General features: G+C 38.3%; 1 protein-coding gene across 2 annotated transcripts; it reads right to left on the bottom strand.

Moving 5' to 3' along the window:
• Positions 1–836: 836 nt before the first annotated feature.
• Positions 837–17,277, bottom strand: LOC127618010 (transmembrane protein 87A-like). 2 transcript variants are annotated; one of them, XM_052090217.1, is made up of 20 exons: positions 17,132–17,277; positions 15,906–15,966; positions 15,717–15,808; positions 15,496–15,630; positions 13,640–13,696; positions 13,493–13,546; positions 13,292–13,385; positions 13,084–13,145; positions 11,761–11,944; positions 11,582–11,681; positions 11,399–11,492; positions 8,476–8,551; positions 6,643–6,747; positions 6,492–6,550; positions 6,250–6,353; positions 5,992–6,065; positions 5,270–5,340; positions 5,068–5,120; positions 4,917–4,947; positions 837–3,080 (listed from the first exon to the last, which is right to left on the bottom strand). In XM_052090217.1, exons 1-20 carry the CDS (start codon positions 17,267–17,269, stop codon positions 3,039–3,041), a joined length of 1,686 nt encoding a protein of 561 aa, XP_051946177.1. In that variant the 5' UTR covers positions 17,270–17,277; the 3' UTR covers positions 837–3,038. The 2 variants fall into 2 exon arrangements, with proteins under 2 accessions (XP_051946177.1, XP_051946179.1); XM_052090219.1 differs by lacking the exon at positions 8,476–8,551 and adding an exon at positions 8,710–8,785.
• Between the last annotated feature and the right edge of the window lie 1,685 nt (positions 17,278–18,962).

The raw sequence follows: 18,962 nt of genomic DNA on the forward strand, positions 1-18,962 counted from the left end.
TGCAAATGAGCTTTGCGGCAAACTTGTGGCAAATTGTCCATTGTTGCCAAAGGATTGCCGGATGTTCGCCACTACAGGTGAAGAGCTGAAAACTTCTGGCAAACATTTCTGGTGAATTACAAGCTCATTTGCATGTGAAAATAACAAGCAGCAAGTTTGCGGATACATTTGATTTGTTTCGCAAGGGAACACACCCCTAACCCTAACTATTCAACTTTTAAAAATACTATTCAATGTGATCAGGTGATCGAAGTGATCAGTGGATAATAAAAAGGGCAAAACAATCCATGCACTGAAGGAGGAAGTTAAGCCATATCTGGAGACCAAAATATCACTGAGACTTGAGTGTGAACTCTGACTTGGGCCAAGACACCCTAATAACTGCATAGCAACAACTAAAAACCACTCAGAACACCTTGCATAGTAACACCCTGGCAACCACCCATTAATCACCCAAAGCTTCGTGGCACCACTCACGTTAAATCTGGCTACAAAAGTTAGGTTCCAGAGAAATGAAGGAATATCTGTTAAATTCAGAACATTATTAACTCTTACAAATGCACAATGTATGACAAAACAGGAAGACACCATCTTATTGTAAAAGCCATTTTTTTCTCGAGAGCTGTTGATTAGACTGTAATAAAGAGTCTTTATTGCAACCCACATTGGTTAACGTGAATGACACCTGGATAAACATGCATAAAGACAGAACCTGCGCTCAGACTTTGGGACTTCAGGTGTGCTCTCTTACTGAGGCTGCATTACAGGAGTTCACCTGATTGTGAATAAAAAGCAAAGAAACCAGTTGAAAGTAAAAGATTTTTATTAAGGAAGCAAAATAGTAAGAAAAATGAAAAGACAAGGGCAGAATCATACAGATTAAATTAACCCTTGTGTGACCGTCAGGACATTATTGTCTTTCATTTTAGTTTATTTCAATCATTTTAGCTGTGATAATTCCAACGGCACAAATTTGGCCAAAGGTGTGTATTTTTGAGGGGAATTATTATATTTCAACCTCAGTTCCTAAAATATATCTATACTACACTGTGTACACAAAATAGTTACACTCAGGACCTTGAGGACAAAAATGTCCCCATTGAAACCCATTCAAACTGCAATATTTGACCCCAGTTCCATTAAAGCATAAAATCATGAATTCAATGATATTATGTTTTTATTCCGGAGCCCTGGCTTCAAAATGTAAACTTTTTATATTTTCCACCAGATGGCGCCATTTTCCTCATGTTCAGCCTATGGAGCAAATACATGCTTTTTCCTATTTTCTGATTGCTGTATTATAGAGCAATGCAGGACAACTGAATAAATGATGCAGCTAAAATTGTGTGCGTGCATTTTGTGTGTCCGAGTAAAAAAAACAACAGTGACATATGTAAACAAAATGACATTTAAAGGGTTAAAATCCTGAAAATGAATGAATATTATGTAATTATGATCAAAACTGATGTTGGTTTAAGTCAGTGAAAGTGCAAAATATTATGAATATATAATATTTTTATGGCAAGGTCCTGAGTGTTTTTTATTTTAAATCTGGCACTGCATAAAAAATTATAATGCATAAAAATCTGTTGTTGCTAATCATTGACATATCCAAGACTGGTTTTATTTCCATAAAAAACAATAGTGGCATTATATAAACAAACAGGCATTAAAAGGGCTAAAATCCTGAAAATTAATGAACATTTGGTAGTTATGATCAGGACAGATGTTGGTTAAACAAAATTACCAAAAATAATATTAATATATAATATTATGGCAGTTTTTTGACGCAGACATTCTTGCCCTCTAATGACCTCGGAGTAACTTTTTTAAACTGATGCACAAGGGTTGTTAAATCACTGCATCCCATGGCCAAAGACATCACATTCACTTGAAGTGCACTTTATATTATACAGTTATTTGACAATGTTTTATCTCTTTCTGTAAGTTTAAGTCATCCTGTTTACGGCTCATGTTAAAAGCACACGTCGTTCTGTTTCGAAGACATGTCACAGAATGTCAAGACAAGGGCAGCAAAGTAAAAATGACAATCTGACAGAAACAAAGATTGTGATAAAGCCAAATGCAAAACAAAACTCAAGAACAGAAGCGTTTAAGGCTTTAGTACGCATCTACTGAGATTAAGATGCATATGCTTAAGATGCACATAGCCTGGGCTATTTCTTTTACAATACTTCGATGATGCTTTCATGTCATTTTTGGAGCTTGATTGCATAAATCACCGTGCACTTTTATTGTATGAAAAAGAGAAGTGTCCTTTTGTGTTGCATAAAATGTGTTTGGAACGATAGAAGGATGAGTAAATGATTTTTACTTCAGGGTGAACTATTCTTTTAAGCAGGACACACGTTCAAAGCAAAAACATAATTTAATAAAAATTGACTGACTCCCTGGACACACCGATACAAATCTGTCACACCAACAGTCATCTACTATTCACATTTTACATTATGTCTCGAAATTATAGACAAAACTATGAACCAGTATGAAACAGTTAAATAACACTATATACAGCCAAAGACAAGGTCCTAACTGTAGGAGAAGACACTTTGGTCATTCAACTTGAAATTCCTTATAAATAATTGTTTTTCAAGTTTAACTTTGAGTGACAAGCACACAAACAAACAAACAAAAATGAATACAAAAACCCATCTGAAAAATGAATTATTACTGCATTTGATTAGTCATGCACAATTTTAAGAGGCATGGCATCACAAACGTGTAGAAACATAAATACAGGTCAATGTTGACAGAGTCTGCTGGACGTTTTTAAGAGTTCAGAGAAAAGAGGTAACACCTCACATGACGTTCAGCTAGTACGGCGTCTAAATTTGCTAGAATACTTCCACCCCATCAGCACGATTTCTTCATCGCACCCAAAGGCCACCAACCAAGCAGACCAAAGGAGCTAAAAACAGTCTGTCTGTCACTCTCTCTGGTGAGGGTCAGACGCCAGTTTGAGGAACAGCGTATGGGTGGTCTCTGGAGGCTTGCTGTAGATGCAGGTCTTTCTCTACTCACTCCATCTTAGACATCTCATACTTTGTGGTCATGATCTCCTGTGCAAATATCATGAAGAAAATCCAGTATCAGTTATTCCATTTATTTACAACAGGTGAATATGTACACAATTACATACAGGTTAGTAGGGGCAGGTGATATAGGTAACAGTTACAGTCACAATATTTAAAAAAATTTTTTATCCAATTAATTGCATGATTTGCTGATTAATCACACCATTTGCTAAAGAAAAAGGCCCCATAAAAATAGCTAATTTAATATATAATAATTTAAATAATAAAGTCAATATAGCCTATTGTTTGTTTTATTTCCATTATATTGAACATAAGCCTACTTTTGCCCCACTCTAGACCACAATCTTTTTTTCAATCAAGTTCATCATCTCTCACAGCACGTATTCTGTCTGCGCTAATTTTAAAGATTTGTCAATGAACACATATGTCCAACGGATGCTTTTAGGGCATCTCACTTTGGTTGCATCGTGTTTTAGCGCCATAAACACTGCGTTTTTGGATGCTGTGTCAATTTTAAAGGGGACCTATTATGCAAAATGTACTTTTAAATAGTGTTTGTACATAAATGTGAGAAAAACTGTGTCAAAATGAATGCTTTCCGTTTCTGCTCTAAAGTGACGTCACGTTAGAGCAGGCCACGCCCACGACTGGTGATGGACTCCACCCTATTATCATAGATCCTCCCCTGAGTGATCTACACACAATCGGCCATTTTTTCCGCACTGGAGCAGATACAGTGAGAAGAATAATGTCTCAGCTTCGTAAGTGTCATAAGTGTTCTGTTGTTGCTGTAAAAGTGAACATAAGAGTCTTCATGTACTCCTGACATCAGAGCCACTGAAGACGCAGTGGACAAGTTTTGTTTTTGAAGGAAATGTGCCCCAAAACATACAAAAATGTGTGTATGTTTATGCAAATCTTTTTACACCATACTGCTTTGTGAATAACTGTCAATATAATATAAGAAATGTGTCAAAACTTTTTATTCTCAAGCATGGATCAGTACCAACTGTTCGTGTTCCAGCTTTATATCCTGAAGATGTAAGTATCGCACGTTTTTTTTTATTTTCTGAACGTTTGCAAATCGCCTTTCCAAATGTGTTTGCTAGCTGATTCCACGGCTAATGCAGCTAAAGTTACCATTGTCTCTGTTTGTATTCACAAAGACCAGAGCTATGTTGGGGGTGGGGAGCAGCAGCTCATTTGCATTTAAAGAGACACACACAAAAACAGTGTGTTTTTGATTCAATTTCGCTCTCTTCAGCTGTCTTTGAACGCAAAAGCGTGGCATCTGTGAAAGGCTGTGTATGCGCTGACTGCCCCCTGCTGAACGCGAACAAAATTTTATGCGTTATTTTCATATAATCAATTGCACTAAATGAAAGTGTTAAATTGACAGCCCTAAAAATTACATATAGTTTTTGCAGACAATATGCAATTACTAATAACATAGTACATATTGCTAGATATGCACGGTTAATCCAGATGTTATTTTGTAATAATCATGTTTCAACTAATTTTTTCGACAGAGCAAGTTCTAGTAGTCTAGCCCAACAGAGACAAAAACACTAGCAAAGTCCCTTAGCAGAAGGTCATTTCCACATAACGGAAGACCATTCCCTATGATGAGGCGGTAGTAGGGATTTCCAAAAATGTATGTCTATTGACAGATTTTTACTGGTTTGTTTCTTTGAAAATTTGCTTATGAAATTGACACACCACTGTTATAGTTGACACATAATGCTAATTGAAGACTTCATTATTTTGTGCACTCTACATATTCCTTATCAGGAGCAGAAGACAGAAGGAATAAACAGAAAGACAAAGGAAAATTATCCAAATAGTAAAAGAGTTTCATACCTCATCAGAGTCGAGAAGAACAGGAAGTGCTCTGAAATAAAAAAAGATAATTTCAAATTTGCATGGATAAAAAACATTTTGTTGGGAGGGGGTTTGAGCTCCAGTCTGCTAGTGTGTTTGTTAGTATTGTTTCCAACATAAATAGACTTACACATCAGTAAGAGAGGTGGGAATATTCTCCTCCACCCACTTCAAATCTTCATCCTGAAAATGGTAATAATGTGTGTATATTTAGGTTGCAATTTTATAAATACAAACACATATTAATGAAAGTAATATAATAAAAAGATAAGTATAATAATACAACATAAATATAAAAACATGGGAGAGTTCATTGACATGTTTAAACTAACCGGATTGGCTGCTGCAGGTTTCACTGTGCCGTTAGTTTCTGTCTTAGCTGCCCTCAACTTTATCCCATCAGCTGACGAAGAATGAGTACATATGAATTACTCTCATGTTTAACTTTTTTGTGATTTAAAGGGTTAGTTCAACCAAAAATGAAAATTATCCAATCATTTTTGGTTTAGATCTGTATTTGTATGTTTTGTGTGCTTATCTTTGATGTCTCATCTGAGAGAAGAACGAGAGATTACATCCGTAATATGGCAACATGAATACGTCATACGAGAGACCACGTGAACTCGGCGCTCTCGTGAATCTTACCGGAAGCGATGGAATATAGTTAAAAAGTACTTAAAAATGTAACTTTTCACACCAAAAGGGATTGTGTCGCTTTAAAAGACATTAATTTAACCGCTGGAGTTGTATGGATGACGTGTATGCTGACTGTCTGTGATTTTTGGAGCTTCAAAATGTCTGATCACCATCCACTTGCATTTTAAGGACCTTCTGATCGGAGATATTTTTCTAATTTTCTTCAAATTTGTTCTGATGAAGAAAGAAAGTCAAACACACCTGGGATATCATGATGGTGAGTAAATGATGAGAGAATTTTCATTTTTGGGTAAACTATCCCTTTAAATGAACCCAAGTGCAATGTTCACACAATTGTTATTGTACCGGTTAACTGCAAGAAGTCTCAGATATCTAGACAGAAAGTATGTGGACTGACCTATATTTGCTGGCACCAGGAACTCTTCAATCTCCTCGTCATCAGAGTCATCAATCAAAGGTGTGAACGCATACCTACACAGAAGGCATTTTGAGATTACAAACTTTGTCCCAACATTTTGGTCCTGTCCCATAAGTGCATGGCTGCCCATAAAAACAATTCCATCTTCGTCACTTATGTGGTTCCATTACAGTTAGGTTGCTGCCTATGTAGGCAGAATACACCGAGGTATCTCACTAGGGTTTGATAGGGTCTTGCCTTTGGTTGTTGGCTGACGGCCTCCACAGAAACATGATGACCAGCAGTATGATGGAGAAGAGGAACCTCCAGAATGCATCATCCACCCACAACTCCATCCAGTCCTGCTCACAAACACACATCCCTCAATGTTCACAAATAGACTTCTATTGACCTTTAATCATCATTCAATTAACCAATCTAGATCCAACTATTCTGACACAGAGCAGACAGCTAGAATCTCGGGAGATTCAAATACTCACCGCCTGGCAATCTGCTAAACGGAACTTCTTCGTCGTCCACATCATGAAAATGATTGAGGCTGAAACAAGCCATGCATTAGCCAACGTGATTTATGCTGTTGACGAGTTAAATTCTTGGGTCCCATATTTGACATGCATGCCATATACTCACCAAGAACGGCAAAGATGAGTGTGTTTGTGAAGTGTCTGTACAAAGACAACTTCACTGGGTTTCTTCTGAGTTTTAGAGTCTTAATGGTTTGTGCTAGACTGACAAATATTTGAGATAGAGTCAAGAAAATGAGCCACTGGCTTGGAGGACAATAAGACACACAAATTACGATTTCAACACAGAAATATTCTGGATTATTTTCAAGTTCATGTCCATGTATCACATGTGAAGCCTACTGATTAATAGTTTTTTAAATCAATTTAATTACATGCTATGCTGATTAATTAATCAATCAATCTAATTCATTACAATTATTCGCATTTATAGATATTTGCAAAGAAAGACCCTCAAAATATCACAAATATAATAATTCAGATAATAAAATGCATTACATTATTGTGGCAGACAGGTAAAGCATTTATAAGACAATGCACAAAGTGGCTTTAGAAGGCAATATATTGTTTATTTCAATACATTTAAATGCCGTCAATGCACACATGCGTCAGACGGATGCTTTTGGAGCACCTCACTTTGGATGTCACGTCATAAACACAGTGGTTTTAGGTCACGTGTCAAGTTAAACAGTTTAAAACATCGGTTTTTATGCTTAATTCCCCCTGCTGAAAACGGGGGATACTTCAAGCTTGAATTGCTCCGATGATACTAGGAATATTCCTTATTACGGTGTTGGGACATGATTAACTGAGTTCATTTCTTTAACATGTTTTTTATGTAGTTAGACGCAATTCAATGAAAAATTAAATAAACACCCTTAGCATATACTAAATACTCTTACCATAGAAGCCTAGTATGCAATCATTTATTGTTGAAAATATACAACTATTGCACGGTTTCAAAAGTATAACCAAATTTAAATGGCATGTAAACATGTTCCCCACTTGTATAGTCACACTGGCACTTAAGAGTGTGTTCACACTTGGCAGGTTTGGTTTGATTACAATGAACTCTGGTGCAATTGCTCTGTTAGTGCGGTTCATTTGAACAAGTGTGCACGCTGTCACATGAACCTTGGTGCACACCAAACAAGTGGACCGAGACCGCCTGAAAAGTGGGTCTCGGTCCGCCTCCAAACGAACTCTGGTGCGGTTTGATTGATATATGAATGCAACATGGACCAAAGACGTCTAAACGGACCAAAAACAGGAAGTAATTTGACTAATACTGGTTCTTCTCATCATAGGAGCTCATTACAGTTCAGTACAGGCGTCAGAAATGCTGTCCTTGCTGTATATCTTCGTTTGTGTGTGCAACGGAGGTTCCTGCCGCTGTTTTGACTCCTTTACACATTTTATTATCTCTTCGTTTGTTCTAATATATTATACATACATAAATATAACGAGAGCATTTCGCCTTGCACCCAGCATTGTTTTGGATGATCGGCAAGTTCAGTCAAAAATATACGTCATAAAAGCTGTCCAATTAGGTTGTGACTTTTCATGATGTCTTTTTTGTTTTGTATCGTTAGGTTCGGTGTTAAAATGCCAGTGTGAACGCTAAGCAAACCAGGACTAAATATACCATTTTCTTTTTTGGTCCGGACCAAGAGGACCGAACTACAAGTGTGAACACACCCTAAAAGTTTATTGTCTTTGGACCAAAAATGCAGTACATGAACATTTGATTAAAAATAACCCAGAATATTCCTTGCATTCCTAACATAAGAATAATGCACAGCAATAAAGCCTAGATGTCATCACATCTAACTGGCAAATAAAAAACTCTCCACAAATAAAGCATCATGCAGGAATAAAATTTGACCATTGGACAGAGTGTGCAGAGGCAAGAACAGGACAAACAATGCTTCCAAAAAGGATATCCACCAACAGAGAGAGGAGTCAAGCAGAGCCAGGGGAATGTTGGCCAGCAGGGCCAGGTCAGAGTCTTTAGCCTGAGAGAGACGCACAGAGACGGGGGAGCAACAGAGAAAGGGGAGATTAGGGATAAAGGAAAAAGATGCTATAGAGTTCTAATAAACCCTGGTCAGAAAAACTCTATTATCAAATGTTTTTATAATTAAACAGGCTGCAAGACAGATCTAATGGAAGGATATGAACCAGATGGCAGAAGAATCAAACACGGCTAATATCACGTAAGTGATGAGGGTTGGTCCATTATCTCGACCCTTACAGATCAACATACACCAAACATACCATTATTCTCAACAAGTGGTTGAACTACTGTCCAGTGTTTCCCATTGACTAGTCGTCTCTGGCAGCCCGCCACAGTCTTAATAGCCCCACCACGGTCTCATCTAAAATCTTTTTGCACTTCTCAGTCTCATAATAACATAAAATAAAAGACTGAGGTAACTTTAAAAGATAAAAAGCTGAAACTGACATCCCTAGTTTGTACCCTGCTTTTCAGAATGAGCATAGAAAAAATATTTTAAGGGATATCAAACCCCAGGCAGGCCTTGGCTCTGTTTGTGAACAGCTGTCAATTAAACACTGGCTGGGGGTGAAGAGGATCATGTAAATGGGGAATAATTGGGGGCGCTGTTTCTCACAATTCAATTTATTTCAAAGTTGCCAACTGCAGCTTTAAGAGCACACAATAGTTTACAAGAGCACAACACTAGCCTCTTAATTCTGCTCTCAAAGTGCACCAGATGGAAGTATTTCACTTTAAAATGTACAACATATTCTTACGAGGTAGCATGCCCCCGGACCTCCCTACAGGGTTGGAGGTCCACCCCCCATAGTCTCACTAAATTCTGTGGGAAACACTGCTGTCAATTCATCATAATGGTCGCAACTGACAATAGCACATTTCTTAAACTACTAGTTTGACTTTTAGAATTCTCTAATGCAATAGTAATATCCTGTATTCCAGTCATGTACCATTAACTTTAAAACGCTCAGGCTTTTGTTTTGACAGTCGGAACACTCCAGAAGTCCTGTAAGTGTCTGTATGTGGGCTAGCTCACAGTAGTTTAATTAGCTTCTTATTCAAATTCTGATGCCATTCTCAATGCATGTTAAGTGAACTGAACTCTTGTGCATCTACATCTGAGATTTTGTTTGCGTATGGTGCTATCATATTGCACATATCCTTCAGTATCGGAGCCGATACTCATCCAGTTATCGTATCAGTGCATCTCTAATACTACAACACATAGCTCCAATGCCATCATTAAGTTTGCTGAGGATACGACGGTGGTAGGTCTGATCACTGACAATGATGAAACAGCCTACATAGAGGAGGTGCACACTCTGACATGCTGGTGTCAGGAGCACAACCTCTCCCTCAATGTCAGTAAAACCAAGGCGCTTGTAGTGGACTTCAGGAGGAAAGACAGAGAACACAGCCCCATCACCATCAATGGAGCACCGGTAGAGAGAGTCAGCAGCTTCAAGTTCCTCGGTGTCCACATTACTGAGGAACTCACATGGTCCGTCCACACTGAGGCCCTTGTGAAGAGGGCTCACCAGCGCCTCTTCTTCCTGAGATGGCTGAGGAAGTTTGGAATGAACCACCAAATCCTCACACGGTTCTACACTAGTACTGTAGAGAACATCCTGACTGGATGCATCACCGCCTGGTACGGCAATAGCACCGCCCACAACTGCAAAGCCCTGCAAAGGGTGGTGCGAACTGCCAGAAATATCAACTGCCAGAAACATATGTCCTCCCTCCAGGACATATATACCAGGCGGTGTGTGAAAAAAAGCTCGGAGGATCATCAGAGACTCCAGCCACCCGAGTCATGGGCTGCTCTCACTGCTACCATCAGGCAGGCGGTATCGCAGCATCAGGACACGCACCAGCCGACTACATGACAGCTTCTTCCCCCAAGCAGTCAGACTGTAGAACACTTGATCTATCAGGATCAATAATTAGCACTGCACTTTATTAATCTATAATCTCACACTGGACTGTCAACATATTCTCCTCAATACAACTAATGTATGTATATATATATATTTAATATACTCTTTACTTATTGTATTGTATATTGTGTATTCTATATTGTGTGTATTGTTTACTGTACATTGTATATAATTATTGTGTTGTGTAAGTATGTTGTTTATTGTAATTGGTATATGTCTCGTCACTGTCATGACTGCTATGTTGCTCGGAACTGCACACAAGAATTTCACCTACTGTTGCACTTGTGTACATGGTAGTGTGACAATAAAGTGATTTGATTTGACTAAATGAACTAAATGGTGACGTATACAACATTTAATTTTAAAATGTATTTGTATAGGTTTATATTCTAATTAAGCCGATTAATAATGGTATAGAAGCATTTAATATGAACATTGCTAGTTCATATTAGTTAACTGATGTTTTTGAATACAACCTTTTTGTAGTGTTACCTACATTTCTGAATGTTACTCACACAGTTATCCTTCGGCATCTACAGGCTAGGAAATTAGAGCAGAAGTCATATGGACAAAAAATATATGGTGCTTTTATGTCCTTTGGAGCTTGAGAGCCCATGGTCACTATCCACTTTTGATATATGGAAAAGAGCAGTGAGAACATTTTTCATAAGTTTTCAATTTATGTTCCACGAAAGAAAGTCTTAAGGGTTTAGAATGGCATGATGGTAAATAAATGACAGAATTTTCATTTTTGGGTAAAATAACCGGTTGTCTCATTACCAACAATCCGACAAACCTGGAGTTCCCAATCTCAACTGATTCCACTGCATACATTTCAGTGAAAATATCATACACACATGAGGGAATTTGAATGGTTTATTATAGTGGTCTTTTGTCATTTTTACCCCAGTGATCCTCAAAACTCCCTCGATGGCAGCAAAAGCGAAGTAGAGCACTCCCAGCCCCACCACTCTGTGCATGACTGTGCCTAGTCGTGGCCTGAGAGGACACAAAAAACAACATCACCCCCTCGCTTGAGTAATGAAAGACAGTACTGATATTTGCCAATCAATGCTTTTATCACTCACTTAACAATACCATAGCCCAGACTGACGATGATGACCAGCAGACGCGCAAGAGTTCTCTTCAGAGCGGAGATGAGCTCAGCAAAGATCAGCAGACCCTGAGCTGGAGAGACGACAAGGATTATTATGCAGGATCCACTGCAGTGGAGTGCAGCACGAGCTGGGTGTTTATTTTGACGTACATGCTGAGCCCACAGTGTTAGTGTTCTGATATTCAGCACAAAAGACAGCCTTCTCTATCATGCCCAGGAAGATGACGCCTGCAATCCAGAACTGGATCCTCAGGAGGTCTTTCCAGTAACAGGAGGACCAGACAAACCAGAGGAGAGCGAACAGGATGTACACCATACACATCACCATATAGAACTGAAGAGAAGAGAGACAGAAGCATATTGTACTCACACACTGCACATATGCGCATTTATGCATCACGTTTGATTATAACATAAAAAGTGGAGTAAGAGATTTTTACACTGAAGAAAATGTGAGTGGAGCAAATCATGCTGAAACGATGCAAAGGTGTTGTGGGTGGTTGCCAGGGCATTGCAATGTGGTGGCTAAGCTCGCCTGAGTAGTTTTTAGCACACTGCGCAATCGCTAGGGTGTTCTGGGAGGTTGCTACGGCCCTGCCAGGCGCTTGAGTGGGTGCTCTTGGTGGTTGCTATGTTGCTACGGCCCTGCCAGGTGCTTGCTCTTGGTGGTTGCCATGTAGAACTTAACTCGTAAAATTTGTTTAGTTGTGTACCGAACACAACATATCACATTCAATTTACATTAATTGTGAAATGCTAACATTTATTTGAATATAAAACAGTTAGGATTAGTTCTGTTGTCACTGTCAAATAGAGTTTTGTGACATACTGAGTGACTGATGAGAGATTGAAAGTTGAGAGCGTGCATTTTGGAAAGTAAACTAAAAGCCCACATGATCGCTCAATCTCTCCCTATCGCTCCACACACCATCAAAATCCATGTCTTCTGAAATGATCCAATCGGTTTTGGGTGAGAACAGACCAAAATGCAACTCCATTTTCACTATAAATCTTGACATCAGCAGTCTCCTTGGTGATCATGATTTCAAGCTCGGTTACACTTCCTAGCACATGCATCAAGCACTAGTAAATTGATCTTGAAATCATGATCGTGCCTAGAGACTGCAAGGACAAGGTTGTACAGTGACAATTTTTTTTACATTTTGGTCTGTTTGGTCTCACCCAAAACTGATTAGATTGCTTCTGAAGACATGGATTAAACCACTGGAGATTTATGGATTGCATTTATGCTGCCTTTATGTGCTTTTTGGAGCTTCAAAGTTTTGATCACCACTCATTTGCATTTTATGGACCATCAGAGCTGAAATATTCTTCAAAAAATCTTAGTTTGTGTTCTGCTGAAGAAAGAAAGTCATACACAGCATGAGGGTGAGTAAATGAAGAGAGAAGATTTTTTGGTGAACTGTCCCTTTAAGGAAATAAAACAAAGTTGACAAGCAACTAAATACTCACGATCATGAGAGGCCATTCTGTGATGGAGAGATAGCCGTGGGTCCCCTTCATCACCACACTGACTGAAACACACAATTCAGATAAGAAACAATCAGATAACGTGGTATAGGTGACACAACAGCCCAGAAACACTGTTTGTATTTCTACACAGCTAAACGTTATGTGTTCACACATCAGTGATAAGAGCCGATTATATATAGAGTCATACAGGTTAAATTCCAGTTGACATCCTGTTTGCTTGGTTGAATCGCAACCACGAGCAGGTACGGCCCATCCCTCCAGGTTTTTGCAATCACATGATCCTTTTGAAAAGAAATAAATAACTGGACATTACAAAACTTCAATGTATTTCTTTCCCCCAAATTACCAGTTGTAAATACTGTGCTTCATGTATTATTATAATTATTACCTTTGCTCTAGATGTGCCAGTGTCAGCAAGAGGAGAACTTGTGAAAGTGTCATCCTTAAAATAAAAACAAACAAAAGAATATATTTCTCTCAAATGGCTGGAGTACAAAAAGGCTTTTGAAATGGGTCTACCAATCAAAATGAATACCTGTATCTTGCCTTCCACTGCAATTCGTTTAACCACTTTTGGCTCTGCTTTTGATTTCTGCAGAAAAGTATGCAATATTTTGTGAAAAGTACAGTCCACTAGTTCAATACAAATTAAGCTCAATCAACAGCATTTGTGGCATAATGTTGAATACCACAAAAAATGATTTCAACTTTATTTTATGAAAAAAAATATATATATATAAAATCACGCTTATGCCTAGTTTACACTACACGATTTTAAGCCTGATTTTTGCTCGCTGACAGTTTTGTGGAGATCGCCGAATCGAGCCCGAAATCATAGGCAAATCGGAGCTCGCTCTCGTGAACGACGAATGCAATGTATGAACCATACGCGATTTGAGAGAATCGCTGCCGCGTCGCCGATGTCTGCGAGATATCAAGAATGTTAAATATCTGGACCATTCTGCGATTCCAAATCGTGCAATGTGAAATATGTTTTGACTGAACACAACTGCAGCGTTGACCTACAGCCAATGAGAGAGCAAGAAACGGGGCACTGGAAGTTTCAGTGGGAGGAGTCCTGATGTACCTGCAACAGAACGTCAACTAGCATGGCTGCGGTATCAAGAAAGTCTCATTGGACCGAAGACATGGAGGAAAAATTTGTGGAACATTGGCAGGAGCATCAGTGCATATTTGATGTTTCATCTGAACTGTACCACAACCGGGTGGAGAAAGAGAAGATTTGGAGAGAAATTGCCAATTCTCTTGGACATAGTTAGATGGTACTTTTTCATATTGTAACCAATAAAATATATGATGCCTTTAGGCGACTAAAAACATACACATCATATTCTGAAATGCATAACATATGATCATGCATTTGTTTATGTGTCTCGTTCAGTCACTTGTCATAACTAGACTGGACTACTGTAACGCTCTCATTGCAGGCCTTCCTGCATGTGCTATTAGACCACTCCAAATGATCCAGAATGCAGCAGCACGTCTGGTCTTTAATGAACCTAAGAGAGCACATGTTACACCCCTCCTTGTCTCTCTCCACTGGCTGCCGGTTGATGCACGTACTAAATTGAAGGCCCTGATGCTGGCATACAAAAGAGTCACTGGGTCTGCTCCAGCATACCTAAAAACATTTCTGCAGAGCTACGTTTCCACCAGAAGCCTGCGGTCGGCTAAGGAACGTCGCCTTGTCGTACCAAAACAAAGAGGCACTGAAACACTTTCCCGGACTTTCAGTTTCATCATACCACGGTGGTGGAATGACCTTCCCAACTCAATCCGGGAGGCTAACTCACTCTCTATCTTCAAAAACAGCTAAAAACACATCTTTTCCAAAAGCACTTAACCGGTCACTAAAAAAAAAAAAAAATATTTACATTTCTTGTTGCACTTAAATCTGTTTTGTATACTATTCTGATGATAGTGAAACTTTGTAATATGGCACTTTTTGTACCACTGTCTCCCTAAGATGATTTGCTTATGTTTTCCTCTTTTGTAAATCGCTTTGGATAAAAGCATCTACCAAATGAATAAATGTAAATATCTTGTATCACGTCTCGCATGTATTCTGTTGTGAAACATAATTTGGAGTCCAGGCTGAGTCATCAGGGATTTGTCAATAGCGAAATGTTTTGTAATGTGTTCACTCCTGTCGCTGAACATGATAAACATTACACATGAATTTAGAGTGATGAAAACGATAACTAACCTCATCTGTGTAAAACTATATCCAATACCTGGATTACAGTAGTTTTATGTTTATATCTTCTCATTCTCACTTTTAACAAAAACGTAACTTGACCAATTAAGACAAATATGGCAACACCAATAAGCCGCTACATTAATAACTGAACTCAAATGTTGTGGACGTACATTGAGCATAGGGAAAAAGTGCATGTCGCGGTGACACAGTAATCCACTGTATTTGTGCTGAATATACTCTCCCGGTCCAAGAGGGTTCGGGTCAAGTCTCAATCCTCGACTCAGTGGTGTCTTGTCATACAGTTCCTGTATGAGTGAGCAAACAAACAAACAAGTCATTAACAAATAAACATCTGCTATACACATATTAGAAGCATACAGATGCTACTCACCTCAATGTTGTTGTACTCATTGTGGCATGGGTAATACTTCAAAAACCATTGAATGGTAAATGTCACTTCCTCTAAACAACCAAAGGACGTCACTACAAGGAGATACAACAGACATATGTCAGTCAACTTCAACAGTAATGCTTATTATAAGTCATCTCCAGTCTATGTAGAAAGAATCACATTCGATACCTCTCATTTGAATTTCAGTGTCTTTGTACATGGATTTTCGTAATAATAAAGGTCTTGATGTCTGGAGAAGAGAAAACAGTTCTATTAAATTACATTTTATTTGTACAGCACTTTTCACAATACAAAGCAACATCACAAAGACCTGAATCATGTCATAAAGGAATAGTTCATTCCTTTCTGGGTGAACTATCCCTTAAAAACACATGCACTGAAACGCTGTAACACGAGAGACTCTTCGTGTCCAAATTTTTCCTTGGTTTTCTACTTGGATGTTCTCACTTGTAAACTAAATGGGGGCAATATGGCATTGTCTTACAGTGACAGACACTGGAAACCTCAGTGAAAAAATTAAACCGGCTATAAATATTTGATAAGAACTCGTCATGTTTTCTTACACAGATTATACAGACAACCAAAGGTGATGACAAGATCGTAAGCACCTTGATTGTTCAGAAAAACTGTACATAAAAGATTCCAATAAACTGAACTTCGTACATAATATTGCTATTGCTATAAATAATTATGTAGAGAAAGGCTACATGTACTGCTATAAGACTGTATGATGCCTTCTTCCCAAATCATACCTGAAATACAGGTATAACTAAATAACAGATGTTCTCAACACTTCTGTTTAACATGTTTAATGTATGTTTATTGTATATTGTACTATTGGGATTAATGCGGTCTTGCAAGATAATATTCACAAGTATAAAGTACAATCAAAGAATCTATCTACTGTACAGTATCTATCTATCTGTCTGTCTATCTAGTTTGACTATCTATCAGTCTGTCTGTCTGTCTGTCTGTCTATCTATCTATCTATCTATCTATCCAGCTGTCTGTTACATGACCCAGTGCTATCATAAACAACAAAGATAGGATCGTAACACATTTCTTACATTTAATTTCTTTTAAATAGCACTAAATCCCTAAATATTGTTCAGATCACAGAATTATGAAGAGCTGCAACATTGCGCTAACAGGCAGCTAACAGAAACACAGCAGCTAAACATGACATTATTACAGTTAAGGGGTATTTCATCATCTAAATGGCTTTGCTGTTATTAAAACACTAGTGGCACAAAATGAGACGATTGACAGAGTAAATATCTCGCATCAGGACCATTAATGAACGCATATGTGTTCATGTGTGATGCTAGCTGTAAGCATTTAGCCTCGTCCAACAGTCTTGTCCATTTATAAAATAAACACCAATCCACACTTACATTGAGCAATGTAATAGTCCACAGACCCATTTCTGGCGCGGCATTTACTCCATCTAATGATGAACCGATTAAGATAAAGAATATTAAACATAGCAAACAGCTGCTGCTGTGAGCCAACCGATGGATCCTGGTGGCCATGTTTACTGATCAGAGGCAGGCGCGCGCGCACGCGCACACAGACACAGAAACACACACACACACACACAGACACAGACCTCTCCTTGATTATACATACTGTTGAAGTCAGAAGTTTATACGCCTTAGCCAAATACATTTAAACTCACATTGACATATAATTGTAGGAAACATGCCGTCATAGGTCAGTTGGGATCACTACTTTATTTAAAGAATGTGAAATGTCAGAATAATAGTAGACAGAATTATTTATTTCAGCTTTTATTTCTTTCATCACATTCCCAGTGGGTCACAAGTTTACATACACTTTGTTAGTATTTGGCAGCATTGCCTTTAAATTGTTTAACTTGTGTCAAATGTTTTGTGTAGCCTTCCACAAGCTTCTCACAATAAGTTGCTGGAATTTTGTCCCATTCCTCCAGACAGAACTGGAGTAACTGAGTCTGGTTTGTAGACCTCCTTGATCACACATGCTTTTTCAGTTCTGCCCACAAATTTCACAAATCGGATTGAGGTCAGAGCTTTGTGATGGACACTCCAATACCTTGACTTTGTTGTCCTTAAGCCATTTTGCCACAACTTTGGAGGTATACTTGGGAGTCATTGTCCATTTGCAACCGAGCTTTAACTTCCTGGCTGATGTCTTGAGATGTTGTTTAATATATCCACATAATTTTCCACATGATGCAGTCTATTTTGTGAAGTGCACCAGTCCCTCCTGCAGCAAAGCACCCCCACAAGATGCTGCCACCCCATGCTTCATAGTTGGGATGGTGTTCTTTGGTTTGCAAGCCTCACCCTTTATTCCTCCAAACATAACAATGGTTATTATGGCCAAACAGTTCAATTTTTGTTTCATCAGACCAGAGATAATATCTCATAAAAGTAAGATCTTTGTCCCCATGTGCACTTGCAAACTATAGTCTGGCTTTCTTATGGCAGTTTTGGAGCAGAGGCTTCTTCCTGGCTGAGCAGCCTTTCAGGTTATGTCGATATAGGACTCGTTTTACTGTGGATATAGATACTCGTCCTTCTGTTTCCTCCAGCATCTTCACAAGGTCCTTTGCTGTTGTTCTGGGATTAATTTGCACTTTTCACACCAAACTGCATTCATCTCTAGGAGACAGAGTGCGTCTCCTTCCTGAGCGGTATGATGGCTGTGTGGTCCCATGGTGTTTATACTTGTGTACTATTGTTTGTACAGATGAACGTGGTACCTCTAACCAAATTACTTGTGTCATGCACAAAGTAGATGTCCTAAACGACTTGCCAAAACTATAGTTTGCAAATATTAAATCAGTGGAGTGGGTAAAAAATGAGTTTTAATGACTTGTAACGTGTGTGTAAACTTCTGACTTTAACTGTATATTATTTTTGTATATATTTTATTATATTATTTATTTGTATATTCAACATCAATTATTCATGAGAAGAAATGAATTGAATGTCTAGAGGATTTTGTATCCCTGATCAGGTGTAAATAAGATTGGGAAGAAGGTTAAGAAAATGTAAAATAATGTTTATTTATGTTACAAACAAATCTTTTGTGGAAACATTAAAATGAAAACAAAATATAAACACTTAAGCTAATCTTCACTTTCAGTCATGGGTAGCAATTACAATGTCTAATGTTGTCATCACAATTATGAATAGAACTGTGGGGAACTTCATTGGATTTATTTTCAAATTCAATAGG

Source organism: Xyrauchen texanus, chromosome 24 (assembly GCF_025860055.1).
Source record: "Xyrauchen texanus isolate HMW12.3.18 chromosome 24, RBS_HiC_50CHRs, whole genome shotgun sequence".
NCBI classification, from domain to species: Eukaryota; Metazoa; Chordata; class Actinopteri; order Cypriniformes; family Catostomidae; genus Xyrauchen; species Xyrauchen texanus.